This window comes from Diceros bicornis, chromosome 18 (genome assembly GCF_020826845.1).
Source record: "Diceros bicornis minor isolate mBicDic1 chromosome 18, mDicBic1.mat.cur, whole genome shotgun sequence".
NCBI lineage: Eukaryota > Metazoa > Chordata > Mammalia > Perissodactyla > Rhinocerotidae > Diceros > Diceros bicornis.
This window is the reverse complement of record NC_080757.1, coordinates 3277405-3301124: the sequence shown is the minus strand read 5'-3', so window position 1 is coordinate 3301124 and position 23720 is coordinate 3277405. Positions and strand designations below refer to the sequence as shown.

Sequence of the window (23720 nt, the reverse complement as noted above, 5' to 3'; positions counted from 1 at the left end):
GCCTAACTGACCTGGGGGAAGGGAAATACCCAAGTCCAGCCCCTTCTAGCCACTCTGTCTCACCTAAGGCAGGAGGAAGAAACTGGGACACTTGTGAAGCTCAGACCAGAGGCATAGGCTCACGAAAAGACTGAGACCTCATCATAGGACAATAGAATGCTTCCCGACCCCACACCTCACCACCACACCACTAAAGTCCCGCCATTTTACCCAGTACAGGATGTACAGCTGTCAAGAAAAAACCACAAGGCATACCAAAAGGCAAAAAACCCATTTGAAGAGACAGAGCAAGCACTGGAACCAGACATGGCAAGGATGTTAGAATTACCAGATTGGGAATTTACAACTATGATTAATATGCTAAGGGCCTGAATGGAAAAAGTAGACAGCAAGCAACAACACATGAGCAATAAAACAGAGAGATGGAAACCCTAAGAACCAAAAAAGAAAGGCTAGAGATAAAAAAACACAGTAACAGAAATGAAGAATGCCTTTGATAGGCTTACTCGTAGACTACACAGCTGAGGAAAGAATCTCTGAGCTAGAGAATAAATCAACAGAATCCATGAAAACCGACTGAAAAACAAAGAGAACAAAGACTTAAAAAAACAGAACAGAGGGGCCGGCCCAGTGGTGCAGTGGTTAAGTTTGTGCACTCCACTTCGGTGGCCCTGGGTTCACAGATTTGGATCCCCTAGCCCGGACCCATGCACCACTTATCAAGCCATGCTGTGGCAGGCGTCCCACATATAAAGTAGAGGAAGATGGGCACAGATGTTAGCTCAGGGCCAGTATTCCTCAGCAAAAAGAAGAGGACTGGCAACAGATGTTAGCTCAGGGCTAATCTTCCTCACACACACACACACAAAAACAGAATACCCAAGGTCTGTGAGACAACTACAAAAGGTGTAACATATGTGTAATGGGAAAACCAGAAGGAGAAGAAAGAGAGAAAAGAACAGAAGGAAATACTTGAAACAATAATGTACTGAGAATTTCCCCAAATTAATGTCAGACACCAAGTCACAGATCCAGGAAGCTCAGAGAACACCAAACAGGATAAATGCCCAAAACAACTATACCTAGGCATATCATTTTCAAATTACAGTAAATCAAAAAATAAGGAAAAAATCCTGAAAGAAGCGAGAAGAAAGGACCACCATACCTACAGAGGAACAAAAATAAGAATTACATCAACTTCTCAGAAACCATGCAGGAAAAAGAGAGGGGAGTGAAATATTTAAAGTGTTGAGAGAAATAAACCACCAAGTTAGAATTCTGTACCCTAAAAAATTATCCTTCAGAAGTGAAGGAAAAATAAAGACTTTTCTTAGACAAACAAAAATTGAGGGGATTTGTCACCAGCAGATCTGTCTTACAAGAAATATTAAAATACAAGTTCTTTAGAGAGAAGGAAAATAATATAGGTCAGAAAATTGTATCTACAGAAAGGAAGAGCATGGAGGAAGGACTGAGTAAAGGTAAAATGAAAACTCCTTTTTCTTCTTCTTAAATGAGCTAACAGATAAGTTTGCCAGTTTGTTCAAAATAATAACAGCAACAATGTATGTGGTTATGTATGCTTATGTATATATCTTACGTGTGTGTGTGTGTGTGTGTGTGTGTGTGTGTGTGTGTATGCTTATATATAAGTGAAATGAATGACAGCAACGATACAAGGGACAGGAGGAAGGAATTAGGATTATTTTGTTATTATAAGGTACTCACATCACCCATGAAGTGGTATAGTATTATTTGAAAGAGGACTTGAATTAATTAAAAATGTATATTGCAAACTATAGGGCGACCCCTAAAAAAAGCAAAAAAAGAAGTATAATTGATATGCTAAGAAAGGAAAGAAAATGGAACCATAATAAATGCTCAATCAAAACCACAAAGGCAGAAAAAGAGTGGAAGACAAAAATAGGAAGAAAGAACAAAGACAACAAATAGAAAACAGTAACACATATGGTAGATCTTAATCTAAATATATCAACAATCACTCTTAAAGTCATTGATCTAAATGCACCAATTAAAAGACAGAGATTTCAGAGTGGATTAAAACACACAACCTAACCATATCTTCTCTAGAAAAAACTCCCTTTAATATAAAGACACAAACAGATTAGAAGTAAATGGATGGAGAAAAACAGACCATGCTCAACTAACACTTATCAAAAGAAAGCAGGAATAGCTATATTTAAGTAGACTTCAAAGTAAGAAATGTTATCAGTGATAAAGAAGGGCATTATATAATGATAAATTTATATTTACATAAATATAAATTCTCCAAGACAACATAATTCTTAATGTGTATGCCCCTAACAACAGAGCATCAAACTATGTAAGGCAAAACTGATAGAACTGCAAGGACAAACAGATGAATCTACTATCATAGTTGGAGGGGCCCGCCCCGTGGCTTAGTGGTTAAGTGTGCGCGTTCTGCTAATAGCAGCCCGGGTTCCGATCCCGGGCGCACACCGACACACCACTTCTCCAGCCATGCTGAGGCCGCGTCCCACATACAGCAACTAGAAGGATGTGCAACTATGACATACAACTATCTACTGGGGCTTTGGGGGGAGAAAAAAAGGAGGAGGATTGGCAATAGATGTTAGCTCAGAGCCAGTCTTCCTCAGCAAAAAGAGGAGGATTAGCATGGATATTAGCTCAGGGCTGATCTTCCTCACAAAAAAAAAAAAATACTATCATAGTTGGAGACTTCAACACCTCTCCCTCAGAAATGGACAGATCCAGCAGACAGAAAATCAGTAAGGACTTAGTTGAACTCAATCATCTAGATATAATTGACATTTACAGACTACTTCATCCAACAACAGCAGAACATACATTTTTCTCAAACTCACATGAAACATTCACCAAGACAGACAACATTCTGGACCATAAAACACGTTAAAGAATTTAAAAGAACAGAAATCATACAATGTCTGCTGTCAGATCACAACTGAATTAAACTAGATATCAATAACAGAAAGATTAACCAGAAAAATCCCAAAATATATGGAGATTAAACAGCACATTTCTAAATAAAACATGGGTCAAAGAAGAAATCTTAAGAGAAATTTAAAAATATTTTGAACTAAATGAAAATAAAAACACAACTTATCGAAATTTGTGGGAAGCAGCAAAAGCAATGCTTAAAAGGAAATTTATACTATTGAATGCATATATTAGAAAAGAAGAACGATCTAAACTCAATAATCTAAGTTTCCACCTTAGGAAACCAGAAAAAGAAGAGCAAATTAAATCCCAAGTAAGGAGAATAAAAGAAATAATAAGAATTAGAGTAGAAATCAATAAAATTGAAAACAGGAAATTAATAGAAGAAATCAATAAAACCAAAAGTTGGCTCTTTAAAAAGATCACTAAAATTGTTAAGCTTCTAGCCAGGCTCGCTAAGAAAAAAAGAGAGAACACAAATTACTAATATCAGAAATGAAAGAGGGGACATCACCACAGATCCCACAGAAATTAAAAGGATAATAAAGGAATACTATGAACAACTCTATGCCCACAAATTTGATAACCTAGATGAAATGGACCAATTCCATGAAAGACAATCTGCCAAAATTCATACAGGAAGAAATAGACAATATGAATAGACCTATATCTATTAAAGCAATTGAATCAATAATTAATAACCTTCCAAAGCAGAAGGCACCAGGCCCAGATGAGTTCTCTGGTGAATTCTACCAAACATTTAAGGAAGAAATGATACCAACTCTCTCTCTACAATCTCTTTCAGAGGAGAGAAGCAGAGGGAATACGTAACTATAAGGCCAGCATCACCCTAATACCAAAACCAGACAAAGATACCACAAGAAAAGAAAACTATAGACCAGCATCTCTCATGAACATAAATGCAAAAATCTTCAACAAAATATTAACAAATTGAATCCAACAATGTATAAAAAGAATTATATATTATTACTAAATGAGATTTATCCCAGGCATGCAAGGCTGGTTCAACATTCTAAAAGCAATTAACATAATCCATCACATCAATAGATTAAAAAGAAAAAATCACATGATCATATCAAGAGATGCAAAAAAACATCTGACAAAATCCAACAGCCATTAGTGATAAAAACTCTCCACAGAGGCTGGCCCGGCGGCGTAGCCATTAAGTTCGGGCACTCTGGCAGCCTGGGGTTGACAGGTTCGGAGCCGAGGACGGACCTAGGCACATCTTATCAAGCCATGCTGTGGCAGTATCCCATATAAAGTAGAGGAAGATGGACATGGATGTTAGCCCAGGGCCAATCTTCCTCAGCAAAAAGGAGGAGGATTGGCAACAGATGTTAGCTCAGGGCTAATCTTCCTTAAAAAAAAAAAACTCTCAGTAAACTAGAAATAGATGGGAACTGTCTCAACTTTACAAAGAATATCTACAAAAAGCTACAGCTAACATCATACTTAATGGTGAGAAACTCGAAGCTTTCTCACTAAGATGAGGTAAAAAGGCACGGATGTTCTCTCTCACCACTCCTTTTCAATATTCCAGTGGAAGTCTTTGCTAATGCAATAAGTCAAGAAAAGGAAATGAAAGGTATACAGATTAGGAAGGTAGACATAAAACTATTGTTGTTTGCAGATGACATGACTGTTTATATAAAAAAATCCAAAAGAACTGACAAAACAATTCCTGGAACTAATAAGCCGTTATAGCAAGGCTGCAGGATACAAGGTTAATATAAAAAAGTCAGTTGCTTTCCTATTATCAACAATGAGCAACTGGAATTTGAAATTAAAAACACAATACCATTGGGCCGGCCCCGTGGCTTAGCGGATAAGTGCACGCGCTCCGCTGCTGGCGGCCCGGGTTCAGATCCCGGGCGCGCACCGACGCACCGCTTCTCCAGCCATGCTGAGGCCGCATCCCACAGACAGCAACTAGAAGGATGTGCAGCTATGACATACAACTATCTACTGGGGCTTTGGGGGAAAAAATAAATAAATAAAATTATTAAAAAAAAATAACACAATACCATTTACATTAGCACTCAAAAAAATGAAATACTTAGTGTAAAGTTAACAAAATATGTAAAAGATTTCACGAAGAAAATTATAAAACTGTGATGAATGAAATTAGAAAAAAACTAAATAAATGGAGAGATATTCCATGTTCATGGATAGGAAGATTCAATATTATCAAGATGTCAGTTCCTCCCAACGTGATCTATAGATTCAAGGAAATCTCAATCAAAATCCAAATAAATTATTTTGTGGCTATTGACAAATTGATTCTAAATTTTATATGGAGGGACAAAAGACCCATAATAGCCAACATAATACTGAAGGACAACAAAGTTGGAAGATTGACAGTACCCAACTTCAAGACTTACCATAAAGCTACAGTAATCAAGATAGTGTGGTATTGGCAAAAGAACAAATAGATCAATAGAACAAAAGAGAGAGCCCAGAAATAGAGCTCCATAAATATAGTGAACTGATCTTTGACATAAGAGCAAAGACAATACAACAGAGCAGAGACAGGCTTTTCAACAAATAGTGCTGGAACAAGTGGACGTCCACATGCAAAAACAAATAATCTAGACACAGACCTTCAAAAAAATTAACTCAAAATGGGTCATAGACCTAAATGTAAGACAAAAAAACTATAACACTCCTAGAAGATGACACAGGAGAAAACCTACACGACTTTAGGTATTGTGATGCCAACACCAAAGACATGATCCATGAAAGAAATAAACTGATTATTAAGGTGAACTTCATTAAAATTAAAAACAACTGCTCTGTATAGACAATATCAAGAGAATTGGAAGAGAAGCCACAGACTAAGCAAAAATATTTGCAAAAGACACAGCTGATAAAGGACTATTATCCAAAATATACAAAGAACTCTTCAAACTCAACAATAACAAACAACTCAATTAAAAAATGGGCCAAAGATCTTAACAGAGGCTTCACTAAAGAAGATATACGGGGGGCTGGCCCCGTGGCTTAGCGGTGAAGTGCGCACGCTCCACTACTGGCGGCCCGGGTTCAGATCCCGGGCGCGCACTGACCCACCGCTTGTGGCCATGCTGAGGCGGCGTCCCACGTACAGCAACTAGAAGGATGTGCAACTATGACATACAACTATCTACTGGGACTTTGGGAGAAAACAAAAAAACAGGAGGAGGACTGACAATAGATGTTAGCTCAGGGCCAGTCTTCCTCAGCCAAAGGAGGAGGATTGGCATGGATGTTAGCTCAGGGCTGATATCCCTCAGGAAAAAAAAAAAAAAGAAGACATATGGATGGCATATAAGCATATGAAAAGATGCTGAACATCATACGTCATTAGAGAAATGCAAATTAAAACAACACTGAGATACCACCACATATCTATTAGAATGGCCAAAATCTGGAACACTGACAACACTAAATGGTGGTGAGGATATGGAGCAAAAGGAACTCCCATTCATTACTGGTGGGAATGCAAAATGACACAGCCACTTTGGAAGACAGTTTGGCAGTTTCTTGCAAAACTAAACATAATCTTACCATACCATCCAGCAATCATGCTCCTTGGTATTTACCCAAAGGAACTGAATACTTATGTCCACACAAAATCCTGCACACCGATTTTTATAGCAGCTTTACTCATAACTGCCAAAACTTGGAAGCAACCAAGATGTCCTTCAGTAGATGAATGGATAAACTGTGGTACATCCAGACAATGGAATATTATTCAGCGCTAAAAAGAAATGAGCTATCAATCCATGAAAAGACATGGAGGAACCTTAAATGCATATTTCTAAGTGAAAGAAGCCAATCTTAAAAGGCTACATACTGTATAATTCCAACTATATAACATTCTGGATAAGGCAAAACTACACAGACAATAAAAAGATCAGTGGTCTCTAGGGGTTAGGTGGGGAGAAATGAGTAGGTAGAGCACAGAGGATTTTTAGGGCAGTGAAAATGTTCTGTATGATATTATAATGATGGATATATGTCATTATACATCTATCCAAACACACAGAATGTACAACACCAAGAGTGAACTCTAAAGTAAACTATGGACTTGGGGTGATTATGATGTGTCAATGTAGGTTCATTCTTGGTAACAAATGTACAACAAATGGGAGTGATGCTGATAATGGGGGAGGCCATGCACTCAGGGAGAAGGGATATACGGGAAATCTCTGTACCTTCCTCTCAATTTTGCTGTAAACCTAAAACTGCTCTAAAAAAAAAAAATCTTTTAAAAACTATCTTACATGTATATTTTACAATAACAAATTTTTAATAATTAAAAAGAAGGGTGTGGTCAACTATAACAAATGTTGTGGACACATCAAAAAGATGAGGACTGAGAAATGATCCCTGGGATTTAGCAGCAGAAAGACCTCGACAGGAAGAGTTTTGAAAAAAAAATTTTTTTAAGGCAATATTTATACAAGCACAAAAGAACAAAGGTAACTAACATAAAACAAAACATGTGAATGTCCTTTATGGAGATAAGTATAAATATGTATCAAAACATATTAAAGAAACCTAAATAAGTGGAGAAACACATAAACATTCTTGAGTAGACAATTTAATATTGTACAGATCCTAACTGTCCCTAAATAGGTCTTACAGAATCAATACAATTCCCACCCAAATCCTCAAATGGTTTTTTAGGATTTGTCAAGCTGAAATTAAAACTACATGGTAGGAAAAGGAGCCAAGAATAGCCAGGGTGATTCCAAAGAATACTAGGATGCTCTCTACCATCACCCCCCGCCCCCATCTCACACAGACACACAAGAATTTAAAAATTATTATATTGGGGCCAGCCCCGTGGCTTAGCGGTTAAGTGCGCGCGCTCCGCTACTGGTGGCCCGGGTTCGGAGCCCGGGCGCACACCAACGCACCGCTTCTCCGGCCATGCTAAGGCCGCGTCCCACATACAGCAACTAGAAGGATGTGCAAGTACGACATACAACTATTTACTGGGGCTTTGAGGAAAAAAAGGAGGAGGACTGGCAATAGATTGTCAGCTCAGAGCCGGTCTTCCTCAGCAAAAAGAGGAGGATTAGCACGGATGTTAGCTCAGGGGTGATCTTCCTCACAAAAAAAAAAATAATAATAAATTATAATAATATAGACAAATAGACCAATGGAGCTGAACAGGAAACCTTAAAACCCAATCCTTTATATAAACTTGATATGACAAATCTGGAATTGCATATCAGTGGACAATATTCAATAAAAACATGCTGGGATAATTGATAGTTCCTTACCCTATTCCATCTACAAAAATGAATTCCAGGTAAAGTTAAATATGAAAAAAAAATAAATAAAAATCTTTAGAAGGTACCATTATAACACTGAGGCAGCATGGTAGAGACTATTAGTTGCCTACAATTTGTTTGCACCAATATTTTACAGAGCTGAAGTTGTACATTAAGACAGTGTGGCACAAGGACATCTGTTACAACACATTCTGAATCATGAAAAGACAGAAATAATCCAATTAACCATCAGTAGGGAAATGGATAAACTGTGGTTTATTGTACCACAAAATTCAGATATTAAAATGAACTAGATACACATCTAGATATGTATCTAGATACAGAGCAAAAATATAAATAAAAAAGTAAACTACAGAAATGAACATTCACGGGCCGGCCCCGTGGCTTAGCGGTTAAGTGCGCGCGCTCCGATGCTGGTGGCCCGGGTTCGGATCCGGGGCGCTCACTGACGCACCGCTTCTCCGGCCATGCTGAGGCCGTGTCCCACATACACCAACTAGAAGGATGTGCAGCTATGACATACAACTATCTACTGGGCCTTTGGGGGGAAAAATAAATAAATAAATAAAATCTTTAAAAAAAAAAGAAATGAACATTCTATATACCGTTTACTTAAAACTGTAAAAACACAAAAATACTGTATGTTATTTATGGATACAAGCATATGTGGAAGTATAAAGTCATCTACAGGAGGAATACATCTCTGGCAAGAGTAGAATGAGGCAAGGGGACTTGAGCTGTGCTGACAGCATTCTATATCTTTTAAAAAGATACCTAAAACAAATACGGCAAAATGTTGACATAAATAAAATTAGCATGGTGGGTAATCTGAATATCTGATGTTTCTTTTGTTTGAAATATTTCATAATTTTAAGTTTTAATTACTTTTTTAAATGAAATAAAACCACTGTACTGGATGACGTTTAAAGTAACACCCAGTCCTCACAGCACTCATCATAAACTGCCACTACGAGTGCTGCGGTGTCCATGTTTCCCCTCCCTAACCAACGAACCTGAAGGGCGTTTGGTCTGGCAGTTATGGCCTTCACTACAACTAGCACCGTGCCTAACATAAGCAGCTATTAAGTACGTGACAAACAACTAAAGAGACCTCTTGATATAAACATCTCCAACCATCTACACCTGCACATGGTCAACTTGACATTATTCAATTATTCAGCAAACTTCCAGCTTTTCTGACCCTATTCCTTCACAACCAAAACATGGTTCCTTCTTTTTTTTTTTTTTTTGGTGAGGAGATCAGCCCTGTGCTAACATCCGCCAATCCTCCTCTTTTTTTTTTTTGCTGAGGAAGACGGCCCTGGGCTAACATCTGTGCCCATCTTCCTCCACTTTATATGGGACGCCGCCACAGCATGGCTTGCCAAGCAGTGCGTTGGTGCGTGCCCGGGATCCGAACCAGTGAACCCCGGGGCGCCGCAGCGCAGCGCGCGCACCTAACCGCTTGCGCCACCGGGCCGGCCCCCAAGGTTCCTTCTTTTTTAATGGCTTTGTCTAACTTCTCTCTTTTGTAGTTTTTTGTACCCTTCACTATTCCACAGAACACTGACTGCATTTAGTGAACTTGGATTGTGCCTCCTTCATGAAAACTCTATCTATTTATGAAGCTCAGTTCTGAACATATGCCAATATCTTCTGAAGGACGTCCAGACTGCTTTTAAGACTCCTTTTACTCTTAGGTTTTTTCCAAAAGAGGTCTTCCTTTAACTTCTTTCCTTAAATTTAATTTCTCTCATTCTGCTGGCTTCTCTACTTCTTTCTGTTTGGATACAGAGAGAATTTGAGATCATTTCCTATAGTTTCCATCTACCTTCAGAATCCAAAGTTACTGTTTTATGGAAGATGACGGAGCAGATTTTAGAAAGATAGGTAAATAATTTTGGGAATTCAAACAACTAAATAAAATGCCCATTTGAAAATGTGCCGTATACAAGAGAGCATGATATAAAGGTTAAAAAAACTGCTAGTCTAGTAAATTAAGAAATACAATATGTACAAATAGAAAAGATTCTCACATGAGTGGTCTGACGAGATGTTGTGTGGAACCAAAACAAAGTCATCCGTGTCACAAGAAGAGTTCTTGCTACTAGTACTGGCAGAATCTTTGGACACTTGTAGGTAGTTGGGAGGACCCAATGGTGGGGAGGATAAGTTTTCTTCCTGAATATGCTGCATATCTGGAAGGGACTAAAATTAACAACATAAAATTAAAACTGGCCTAACAATAAAATGCAAGTCAGAATAGCCATTAGACTAAAGAATGTTTTTTCATAAAAGTGGGCATAAAGTTCAATTCCATCTAAGATTTTAAAAAAATCTCTTTGGAAATCTTTCCCTTAGAAATGCACAGTGTAAAGTGTCTTTGCATAAAGACTTCTAAAATGTTTTCCAAAAATGATACTTAAAAATATATCATACCACTTATCACACGTACATGTCTACCTCTTCTGAAATTTTTGAGAAGGTGAGTTTTTATATCTCAACATCTTCAGTTTCAGCTCATGGCCTAGCAAAGCAAATACTCAATAACTGTTCACTTAATGACTAAAGTGAAATGTTCAGGGACTTTAAATTAACAACGTCCTCCACACACAAAAAGTTTTAAATCTCCAATGAAGAAAACATTATAAACAGGAAAGCAAGAGACTATGTTATGTAAAAAAGTAAACAAATCAATAAGGATAACTGCATTTAAACCTAGAGATTTATTTACACTCACAGAAAAAAAGATCTGGAAAACCTTACTGGTGTGGGTGTGTTCCTTTTGTTTTTCTTTTGTTATGGGGAGGAGTTGGTTTGTGTGAGATAGGACAGGAAAGGAAAAAAAGCATATAAATATATTTAAGCAAACACTGAGGCATAAGTAACTATATATCTTTTGGCATTTGCCTACTTCAAAAACTCTTGGGCCGGCTCCGTGGCCTAGTGGTTAAGTTCAGCGCACTCCACTTCAGCACCCTCTGTTTTGGCGGCCCAGGTTGGGTTCCTGGGTGCCAACCTACACTGCTGGTCGGTGGCCATGCTGTGGTGGCAACCCACATACAAAACAGAGAAAGATTTGCCACAGATGTTACCTCTGGCGATAACTCTGATTGAATGTCTTGATTACACAACGGTTTTCTAAAACAATGAACTTCATAACATATTGTGTTAAATCCCCATTACCCTGTTTACCCTTTGTTTCTATTGAAGAAAAGGAAAAATACTACATAATGCTCTTTAAACTCAAGTGTTAACACCCAATTCACTGCTAGTGCTCCTTTGAATATCACTGTGCAATGAAATGTCTCAAATCTCCTCATCACTTTGTGTGTGTGTGTGACATACACATGCCATAAAATCCCCTGATCACTTTTTGAAGTGTCTCAAGGCTATAAAAGGAAGGGAAGATGGAAAGACTAACATTACTGAGCATCAACCATGGGCTAGGCATGTTAAAAGCTTTCCATGTATTATCTAACTTCAGCCTATTCTGAAATCCATTTCACAGATAAACAAACAAAACTCAGAACATTAGGAAATTTGCCCGAGATCACACAACTAAAAAGCAGTCAAGCTGAGATGTGATTCCAAGTCTGTAACTCCAGTTTCTTCAGTGGCTTTTGGAAGGAACTTGCTCAATTTCTTCCTTTGCTATTTATAAAACTATCTGCATCCACAACCATCTGGGTAGCCGAGATGCTTCTCCTCGCTTTCAAAGCTAATCTCTCCACCTGTGCTCTAATTCCATCCTCCCCCACCTCCTCAAGGACCGAGATCAACTCCCCTCTGCACCGGACACTTTCCCCCTCTCCCCTCACTCTGGCTTTTTTTCATCTCTATACATAAACCTGTTTAATCTTCTCACATCTCAAATCCCTGCAACCCTTCAATAACCATCTACTCTCGCTCCTTCACTTCTTAACACGTCTTGAAATTATCAATCTTCACTGACACAAATTCTTCACCTCCCATGCATGTATCCCTTAACCCACCATAATCCACTTTCTGCCTTCAATCCTCCAATAAAATTGCCTTTATTAAAGTTATCAATAACTCCCATTGTCAAGTCCTGTGGACACTTCCTCTATTCTCTAAGTGACTCAAATTCTCTGCTACACCTGCACTGTGGACCATTCTTTTCTTGACCCTTTACCCCTTCATTCAGTGACCCTACTCTCTCTTGCTTTTCCTCCTACCTCTTAGTCTCTTTTGTGGGTAGCTGCTTCTCATTTCTCCTTAAAGGAGACGAGTAGGGTATGGAATTCCCCAGGGTGCCACCCTGGGCCCTCTACTCCTCACACTTTTTATACCCATCCTCGTGACCACTCACACTCTCCTACCTTCCACCACCACTTACATATTGATGACTCTGCAGCCTAGAACCTCTCCGATGAGCTCTAGGCCCCTCTAGCCACCTGCCTATATAACACATCCAGGCTTGTACACACTATTTCATCACCTTTATATGGCAAGCACCCCTCCCAGGCTCCCTTACTGAGTGACTTCATCATCATTGATCCATTCAGTCTCCATCAAGGTCTCCCTCTTGCTTAAGTCCCAAGTTCAAGCAATCTCCAAGCTGCACACTCTTTACCTTTCTCTTACCTGGCCCCTCTTCTCCTTTCCTACCGTTGCCTTAGTTTGGGTCCTCATCTTCAAAAAAACAAAACAAAACACAAAACAAAGCTGCGGTAGTTTCAGGTTGTTCTCTTTCCTCTAGTACAGAGACCTCTAGTCTCTACTTGTCTCTAGTCTAGTCCTCCACCTGCTTCTAGAAGAATCTAGCTGAAACACACAGTGGATCACATGCATGATCCACTTAAAATCATTCAAATGGCTCACCTCAGCTTTAAGACTCAAGTTTGAACTCCTTTGCTCAGCACCCAAATTCTGTCAAGATAACAGCCTCTCCCTCCCTTTCTGACTTTATTTTCCCCTCACTACACTACCAATGCTCTCTACATCCACCAGACTGAGCTGCTTAGAGAAGCCTTGTGCAACAGAACTTCCTGCAATGACGGAAACATTCTATATCTGAGCTGTCCAGTTTGGTAGCCACTAACTATATTTGGCTATTGAGCACCTGAAATGTGGCTAATGTAAGGAACTGAGTTTTAAATTTCACTTAATTCTAACAAATTTGAATTCAAGAGGCCATGGAGGGCTACAGAGTTCCTTAGTGGGTCATGCTTCCATGACTTCATGAAGGAGATTCTTCTGCCTACAAATACCAAATACCATTCTTTTACTAATTTATCTTGCTAACTCTTTCTTCAAAACTCAGCTCAATGCCCTCCGTGCGCAGCCTTCCTGAGTTGTAGTCTGATTCATGCCCCTCATCCACATTCCCACAGGCAATAAAGATACATACACATATGCTTTTTTTTTTTTGTGAGGAAGATCAGCCCTGAGCTAACATCCATGCTAATCCCCCTCTTTTTGCTGAGGAAGACCGGCTCTGAGCTAACATCTATTGCCAATCCTCCTCCTTTTTTCCCCCAAAGCCCCAGTAGATAGTTGTATGTCACAGCTGCACATCCTTCTAGTTGCTGTATGTGGGACGCGGCCTCAGCACGGCCGGAGAAGCGGTGCGTCGCTGCGCACCCGGGATCCGAACCTGGGCCGCCAGTAGCAGAGCGCGCGCACTTAACCGCTAAGCCACGGGGCCAGCCCCACATATGCTTCTAATAGTGATTGATATACCGCCTCTTCTCTACACAATTAAATTAAAAGCCCTTAATGTAAGGGACTTGGTCATTTTGTTCATTAGTATCAACCAGAACCTCATACAAGGTAGTTGTTTAGTAAACATTATGAAACCAATAAACAGATATTCAACAGATATTATCTACATAGCATTTAACAAATAGCCAGTATCATAACTAAAAGAGTGATTTGGAATTTTTTCTTATGGTTTTTTTGTTTTTGTTTTTGCCTTTCCTTTCAAAGATTTCTCTGGAATAAAGTAGCAGCTGGATATTTGAGTGAAAATATAAAAAAGAGAAGGTTATAGGTGCATGCCTGCATCAACCCTCGGTATGAGAGTCTACTCCAGCCCTAGGAAGGAAGGTGATGCACGTATGAAATCATCCTACTTTCGGCAGATTACGTTAAAAGCAAAGCCTATCAAACCATCCAATTTTTCTAATCTCACTAACTGGAAATTACACAGAAACATTCCTGCTTTCCTTTTATTTTCCAACATTCCTTTTTATTTTCACTTCAACCATTAACTTTTAATAAAGGCCTTCTAAAAACAGTTTTTCCACTAACCTTTTAGCATCTAAACATGCCTCCTCTCTCCCTCCTGCACCTCCTCACTCCTCCTGTTGGCACTCCATCCTGCTCTCCCCTAGCAGCACAGGCCCAGCTCCCATTGTGCTCTCCCTTTCAATGCTTCCCCACCCAACAAAAAACCCCAACATGCTCTCTCCAGTCAAAGCAACTTCCAGCTCAACGTGCCTCCTGCTGGCCCCTCGCTCTCATCCCTGGGTCATTCTGCCATCCCATAGGCTCCTTTATTCTTGCTCTCCCACACCTCTCCCATAATCACATTCTTCCCTGTTGTTCCTTTCTCTAGCATAAGCTTTGTTTTTCATATTATGTATCACATTGTATCAAATATATCCTTCACAACAATAGCTCCAGTTTATCAAGTACTCACTATGGCTAGGCACTTTCCACATATCACAAGATATCGCCCTTCAAGCAAAAGTTAATTAGATCTACCTTACAGATGAGGAAGCCATGGCACAGCCTGGAACTGACCTGCCCAAAGTTAGAGTGAGCAGGCAGCAGGGCCAGCACTGAAGCCAGTTCTGCCTGGCTCCAAATAAAGCCTATAATCTTTCCATGTCAATACAAGTCCTCTACATTTCTCCCCAACTGAAACCGGCAAATAGTTAGCCATTGATAATTAAGCAGCCAGTAACTAAGGGGGATCGGAATTGGCTACCTCAAAATATGTCTCTGCCTGAAAGACACTTTGACCCCCAGCCCCACTAACTGTCCAAATGAGTTTGGGATGGGAGGCCTGCCCCCAGAACAGGCCATCACCATAGACATCTCCGGGCATCCGGGAGGGTCCCTGCTAAGCCCATTCTTAGTTCTGGTTACCCTTTGTAAGAGACATTTACATTTACAAAGGAAATTTCCATTTGTAAAGGTATCTTCTTCCCTGTACCAGGAAGGGTGGGGGATGGCCTTATCTAGAAACTTATCAGAACGGACAGAGGACTTAAATCTGCATGATAAACTTACCCAGTGTTAACTGTGCTGTTTAGGCAATATGCTATCTGACTCCCACTAGGTTGCTATAGATAACATCTCCCTGGAAGCCTGGGTCACCACGGTAATAGGTGTTTGAGCTCTTTTTTTCAGGAATTGGAACCCCTTGTCAGCTTCAGACCAGTTGAGACCACCAACCCATCAACTGGGCCCGCACAGACATATGCCCGACAAAAGTGACCTTTTGACATTTTGACGTCAAGAGGTTAAAACTCCACCCTCAGGGCATGCTAACACCGCCATTCTGTGAACACGCATCCTATGAAGAGGCATGAAGCCTAACTACACTTGCGCAGATCATCAATTATCTCATCTCTCCTCACCTCCAATCATTTGAGACCACCCTGCCCCCTACCCCATAAACATCCCTGTGTCCCCATTTTTGGGGAAGCGGATTTGAGATTCATTCTCCCATTTCCTCATTTAGCTGCCTGTGATTAAGAAACCCCCTCTCTCTGCTGCAATCTCATTGTCTCGGTGTTTGGCTTTCCAGGCGACAGGCAAAAATGGACCTGGTGCAGTAACACAATCACTCCGAATTCAGTGATTTTTGTATATTCCAGACTGAAACAGGACATATACAACGCTTTTGTTTCCTCTTAGTTTTTTAAATTCATGGGAACATAATGTAAGTCTTATTATCCCATCTGCTTATTCTATTTGGTTTGAGTCTGCAGGGTGGTGCAAAAAAGTTTTTTTTGCCAGTTTTAGGACTCATCCATTTGCAATAGGCCACTTCAGCATCTGCTTTAGCTATTGGCTATTAGGTTTCCCTGGAAAATAATAACAGCAATTGCCATTTCCTGAGTATTTATTGTGTGCCAGGCACAGTAGTAGGTGCTTTTGCTCATTTATCCTTAAAAAAAATCCTATGAAGTAGGTAAATTATACTCACTTTACATATGAGAAACAGGCTCAGAGAGACTAAGCCACCTAGTTAATATGGAAAGTAAGGGATGTGGAAGCTCCCAACCCCCGTACTCTTAAACCTCTGAGTTGCCTCAACCCACTAAGCATACAATCACCTCCTTATGGCTCCCCTACCCTTCTGCTGGCAGAATTCAAGAAATTCATGTCTGCCAGACTATCTGGAAAATACAACAGCTGACACAAAAGCCCTTGGACCTTCAGCTTGTGGAAAAGCCTCAAGGTCACAACCCTCCCAAGCTGCAACTGAGATCTAGGGGAAGGGTCAGTCTGGAAAAGTAGAGAAGGGGGTAGAGTAAGACCCTAGGAGAGTTCTAACAGGAGGAAGTAGTGACCAGAAGTGATCAGAAGTTCTCAGGATCTGGGCTAGCCCAGTGGCATAGAGGTTGAGTTCATGCGCTCCACTTCCGTGGCCCAGGGTTCACAGGTTGGGATACCAGGTGCAGACCTACACATCGCTCATCAAGCCATGCTGTGGCAGCATCCCATATACAAAGTAGAGGAAGACTGGCAAAGAGGTCAGCTCAGGAGCAACCTTCCTCAAGCAAAAAAAAAAACGTTCTCAGGATCAGGAAGAAGCACTTAGACTAGAGGGAAGAAAGCCATGGAGGAAGTGGCTTGGGACCCTCAGGAGAAGGAAGAGTGGAACAACCTTACAGGGCCTGTAATTGCCACTGACTAACTGCCCTGAGGAACTCAAGAGTGGGTTCAGAAGCATTTAACTGTTTTTCCAAATTGTTGTCTTTTCCTTTTGTTATGTTAAGGAATTTAATCACCAACCACCCTGAACCAGACCAAGCCTCACCACACAAGCTACGCCTATGACCTTTGCCTTATTTTTAATGCTAAAATCTCTCCAGAAGGAGCCTAGGCCTTATTACGGTAACCTGCAGTGTCTATGGAAACGTGTTTTCCAACTTAGCCTGAGCAAGCAAATACCCACCTCTCCCTTTTGAGTATTCATTCCCCGTTCGAAATACAGGACCCCTGCTTCCCTTTGCTGGGGGAGAGCCATGACTTTGGAAATGAGTCCGCATGGTCTCCTATTTGCTGCAAATACACCTTACTTTGTGTGACAACTACTTCTGGTGGAGAATCTGATTTAACTTGACAGGAGGTGAACCCACTTTGGTTTTAGTAACATAATCATGATGAAGGGAATCTCAATCAGTGAAATCTGGCTCAGCGGTCACTCCTCCCCCACTGGAAATTCTATGTACAATAAATATCCAAACTGATGTTTACGATATTCAGATAAAATAACTATTTATTACCTATCCACCTGTAATAGGTACTTTTTGTTTGCAAGTATCATCCTTCCCAAACCCACAGGGCATGGAAAGGTGAGAGTACTGCACTCACTGTTCAGAGGAAACGGCCCAGAGAGGTGACATTTCTTGCTGAAGCTTACAAAGCTAAATAAGGGCAGGGGTTCAAATCTAGGTCCATTTGACCCAACAATAATGCTCTCTCCCTAAGCCTCAGCTGCACTAGTAAACATTATACTTAAAAAGAATATCCACAACATACTTGCAGGCTCTGTTTGTGAAGAGATGCAATAGCACTAACTCTGAAATTATTTTTAACAAAACCAGAACTTACTGGTGGAGAGGCGAAACGGCACGATGGAGAGCTGCCACAGGAGCTTCCAGAGACAGAGCCAGCATACACAGGCACCGGAACCGGGCAGGCTAGGGCAAGAAACACCAACGAAGAGAAACACCACTTAGTAGTACAATTACATTACTTGTCTAATAGAAAAACCTGTCAAAACTACTTCATCTTTGTGTTGACCAAAAATTCCTATTCACCTACTTATTACAGCTCCCATGGATGAAACTAAAAATGCAGCAATTACTAAAACTATTTTGACGTGGATTTGGAAGGAAAAACAGAACTGTTATCAAATAAACACAACTCTAAGTATTTAAGAAAACTTCAATGAAATCTTGAGAAGGACCATAAAAAATTAATTTTGTAATACAAAATACTAATTTTTCCTTAAATTTGCACTCACTCTTTAAGTAAAAATGCAAAAAGTGGGTACTCACATTTTTTTACTGGAATTTGCTCAAGAAAAGGATGGCTAAAAAATGCTTCTGTAATGAAAAATGACAATGCAACCATTAAATTGACATTGACTAGCAGATAGGTTAATCTTGTCAATGTAGTCAACATAATGTCTTTGAGATCATAGATACTTATTAACTTCTTTGTGTAGCCCCCATTTCTTTTAAATGTTAGAGCATATTATTTTTATAAATCTACAAAAATTATCAAATTATAAGTAATTCTTAATCTATGAAATATTTAAAATAATAACTGTGACTTTTCAAAACCTCCATCACCAACACAGCATGCCCTGAGGCAGTGTAAGGAGACGTGTTCTCTAGCAGGTGCCCTCCTCAAGCAGACAGTGTATGGAGTGCTGTGACCAGGCCCTGGCTAAGCACATTTTTGAACTATGGCTGTTAATCATCCTAAGAGGAAATCTAGGCAGCTGATTTGTACAAAAAACTCTATCCTTCTAGCCAAGAAGTATTCCTACAGCTGGTTGCACATTTTTTAAAAAAACTATTAATTTGATTTAATTTATTCAGCTATCCACCAAAGATAAAACCTATACAATAAGCCTGCTAATTAGATAAATGAGTACATGGCAGTTCATTATTTTACTCTCTTTATTTGCCTGTATGTGTAAATTATTTCATTATTTCTTTAAAAATCCACAAAGATAATCTCATTTATCATTAAGTCTCAGACTTGAATGATATCAAATATCACAGAGCAAGCAGGGAGAATAGTACAGTACCCACATGGAGGTTCACAAGATAATACAAGATCAGGAATCAGCTTCACTCAGGTTTAGTCTAAATTATCTTCCACTCTGAAGGATCTCATGAGTTTCACTGAAATAAATACCCAAAGCCCCTCAGAGTAACTATCAACCACAAGACTTGCTAAGGAATGGAAGTGTGGAGAGTTTTGGAAAGAAAGAGTTTTCTACCTTCTATCTTTTTTAGAACAAAAATTAATACACATATATACATAAATTCTAGTTTAACATGTAAGATTTTTTTATGCTAACTTTTACAAAGGACATAATAGGGATGAAATAGAAAAGATATAAATAAACTAGACTGACTGAACGCAAATACTCTGAAACCACCTTTCAAACCAATTGCTATGGTATGGAAAGTATATAAATATTTAACATAACCTATAATTTTAAAACTATTATCCATGAGTATGTTGTTTCACTACTGACCCATATTCCTCATAGTTATAGAGCAACTCAGTTTAATGTCTCCTTCTGAAAAATAAAACATATTTACCAGCTACATAAACTGAAGTTTAATTCCAATTTTACAAAACTTTAAGTAAATACATATTCAGACTACTTCATCTTTCCCCCTCTACAGAAGCTATTAGATCTATCATCTCCTGAGAACACTTCCTAGGACAATAAACTGAGTGCCACATACCAGTTCCTCATTTAATCCTCACAAATTTCACGCAAGGTATTATTGTCTTTCTTTTACGGATAAGGAGATTGAAGCACATAAAGGCCATGCACCTTCGCCAAGGTCAAAGAGCGATAAGTTGAGGAAGCAGAATTCAAACCTCAGTCTGCCTGATCCAGAAGCCTATGTAGATTTCCATAACATACATCGACAGACCAAAATTCTGGAATGAATTTTTGCAAATCTCTATTGTTATTACAACTAATACTACAGGAAAAATCAAACACTTTTTTTTCTAAAAATTTGATGATCAGGGTTAATTTGATAAGCATTTTCATCAAACACGTTTTATGGTTTTTCTGGTCTAACATCTTCAAGTCTCACTGTTTTTACGTAAGATTGAAAAGAACAATCTTTTACATAAGATTGATAAGAACAAGTTAACAAACCATCCCCCAAACAGTTGGGGTTGCTGAGACCCAACAGTTTCAGGGATAAATGTTCTTTCAAGACCTTCGACAACTGGATAATCTCTACAGTATTAAGCATTCCAAGTTCTTTCACTACACATGAAGTGGTAAAATATTATTTGAAGATAGACTGTGATAAGTTAAAGTACTCAGAGGGAAATTTTTAGCTTTTATTATATTATATATACTTATAATAAGCATACATAATAGAAATGCCTATATTATAAAAGAAGAAAGGCTCAAAATCAATGATATAAGCTTCCACCTCAAGAATCTAAAATTCTTAAACACAGGCCATGGCCTCCAAGAGGCACCCACAGCCCACTGTCCTATAGCCGTGGTGAGAGCCAAGCTGCCACAAGGCACATGTTCACATGGAGGGTCACATGGAGCCGCCCTTCCTGTCTCCCTAAACCCCATCTTCAAGGTTAGGGACTTTTCTATCACGATTCTAAAATGTTTCTCCTCCCTTCCTTCCTCCCAGATCTTTTCCCAAATATATCCCCAACCTGGACCTTTCCCTCTGAAATCCAAGTGACTTCTGACATCTGCACTTAGAGGTCAAATGGACATCTTAAATTTAACATGTCCAACCTACACTCCTGATCTTGCCCCCGTAGCCTGCTCCATCCACATGGTCTTTCCTATCTCTATAACTGACAACTCCATTCTTTGGAGTTGCTCAGGCCAAAAATCTTGGAGACATCTTTGAGTTTTCTCTTTCTCTCACACCCTACATCCAATGCATCCGTAAACGCTGCTGCCTCTACCCCCAAAATGATCCAGAATTCAACAACTTCTCACCACCTCCACTGCTGTTACCCTAGTCTAAGCTACTTCATTTCTCACCTGGGTATAGTGATTATACAGTCTCCTGATTAATCTCCCAGCTTCTGTCCTTGCCGTACCTCACCACAGGCTGTTCTCAACAAGCAACCAGACTGATTTTAAAACACTAGTCAGATCATATTATTCCTCTGCTCAAAACCATCCAATGGCTCCCCCTCACACTTTGAGCAAAAGCCCAAGTCTTTAACTGGCCTTCCAGCTGTTCCTCCAGCTTACATGGCCTGCTCCCAGGTCAGGACATCTGTACTGGCTATTCACTCTGCCTAAAAAGCTCTTCCCACAAATATCCACATGGCTCACTATCTCATACCTGTCAATCACGTCTGTGTTCAAATGTCCCTTTCTCAGAAAGCTCTTCACTGACTACCTTATTTAAAATTTCAATCCCCATCCCACCCCCATTTCTCTTCCTTTATTTTTTTCCACAGTACTTATTGCCTTCCAATAGAGCATATAATTATATTTTATAATGTGTTTGTCTCTCCTCCACTAGAATATATGCATCATGAGGACAGGGATTTTGTTTATTACTCTACCCACTGTACCTAGAACATAGCAGGCACTCAATAAATATTTACAAAATAAGTGAAAGAAAAAAGATAAAGAGAAAGAAAAGTGAAATTGACTCTTTCCTTTGAAACTTCTATAGTATCTTTTCAAAAAAATATCTTCAGAATACACAAAAATGATATTAGCAAGCATACAAAATCTGAAAAAATATTACTTACCAAAGTCCATTCTATCTTTTTGGTTTCTCTGAAGTAAACCCAAAAGGAGATTAGCCAAATAAGGTGATGTTTCTCTGGGAATGCTGGGGGAAAGGAAAAAAAACAACCTAAGTGGTGAGTTTATATATATTAACTATATGACTTTTGCCTTCATTACAGTAAATGAAAATGTATATGCAGTTTCACAAATACTACATTTTATACCAAGATGACCATGGTAAAGCCTCACTCCTTATAGGAAAAAAAAAAAAAAAACACTAAGCAACTGCCTTTGAGAAATAGCATCAATTTGGGAAGATTCCTGTATTGTGCTTATTATTGCTTGTTCGAATATCTGCAGGAATAAAGCACTTCACAAGCACAGACAATTTTGAGTTTTAACACAACTTCAACCTTGCACTAATAGTTGCTATAGAGTTCTCTATCAGAAAAAGAGCCACGTCCAACTCTGTCTGGAAGGGGGCAGAGCTTAAACAAACACAAGTGAGAAATAATACAGCTTCCTGAAATCCAGTAAGAAAAAGACAAACAAGGCATTAGAAAGATGAGTAAGTAACAGGAATGTACAATTCACAGAATAAAAACTACAAAAGGACATTAAACAAATAAAGAAAAAGCCAACCTCACTAAAAAAGAGAATAATGCAAATTAAATTAATAGCTAATTGATCCTCCCCCATGTGTGCGACATCAAGTCTAATAACATCCCACGTGGGTAACAATGTGAGGAAAGGAGCAATCTCTTACACTGCTGTATAAACAGGACAGCCAACTTGGAGAGCACACCTTGAGGTTCAACAATTCCATTTCTAGGAGTCCATCCTAAAGAAATGTACAGATGTGTACACATACATACACACACACACACACAGAAACATACTCTCTCTCTCTTCACTAAAGCGTACTTGTAGTAACCAAAAAATGAAAACAGGGATCTGATTTAATAAAATATGATACATCTAACCATGGGACTCCATGTAGCCATTTAAAACAATGCAGTAGTTCTCTACATACTGTTGCTGAACAACCTCTACGCTATACTGCAGAGTAAAAATAAAGCTGCAGAACAATTCACAAAGTATGACGTAATTTGTACTGAACTGTGTGTGTGTGTGTAAATATGAACATAAACAAGTACTCAAATGTGTAAAAAGAACTCGCAAAAAAAAAAAGATTTCGAAAGATACAAAGCAAACTCTTGTTTCCCTTGCAAGTGGGGGAAGGCCTAGTGAGAATATGCTTTCTACTTTATGCACATCTGTTGTTTTCATCTCCCTCCCCTCAAAGAACACATATAACTTCTGTAGTTTTCTCTTTTAACATACTTAACATTTTGGGGCGAGCCCCGTGGCTTAGCGGTTAAGTGCGCGCGCTCCGCTACTGGCAGGCCGGGTTCGGATCCCGGGCGCGCACCGACGCACTGCTTGTCCGGCCATGCTGAGGCCGCGTCCCACATACAGTAACTAGAAGAATGTGCAACTATGACATACAACTATCTACTGGAGCTGTAGGGAGAAAAAGGGAAAAAAAAAGGAAAAGGATTGGCAATAGATGTTAGCTCAGGGCCAGTCTTCCTCAGCAAAAACAGGAGGATTGGCATCGATGTTAGCTCAGGGCTGGATCTTCTTCACAAAAAATAAAAAAATGAAAAATAAACAACATTTTAAAAAAGAAATAAAATGGTATAACACTACACAGGCACCTATGATGTATGTGCTAGTAA

General features: G+C 39.3%; 1 protein-coding gene across 6 annotated transcripts in view; it reads right to left on the bottom strand.

Moving 5' to 3' along the window:
- ULK2 (unc-51 like autophagy activating kinase 2) overlaps positions 1 to 23720 on the bottom strand; it is a 93040-nt gene that overhangs the window by 41160 nt on the left and 28160 nt on the right. For 4 of the 6 annotated variants that reach the window (XM_058559636.1, XM_058559637.1, XM_058559640.1 and 1 more), the window contains 5 exons: positions 21999 to 22081; positions 18539 to 18586; positions 18090 to 18178; positions 12879 to 12926; positions 10307 to 10478 (listed from right to left, as the gene is read on the bottom strand). In XM_058559636.1, the coding sequence (XP_058415619.1) occupies positions 10307 to 10478; positions 12879 to 12926; positions 18090 to 18178; positions 18539 to 18586; positions 21999 to 22081 (440 nt within the window). The remainder of the gene's footprint in view (positions 1 to 10306; positions 10479 to 12878; positions 12927 to 18089; positions 18179 to 18538; positions 18587 to 21998; positions 22082 to 23720) is intronic. The other 2 variants (XM_058559639.1, XM_058559641.1) reach the window with 2 other exon arrangements.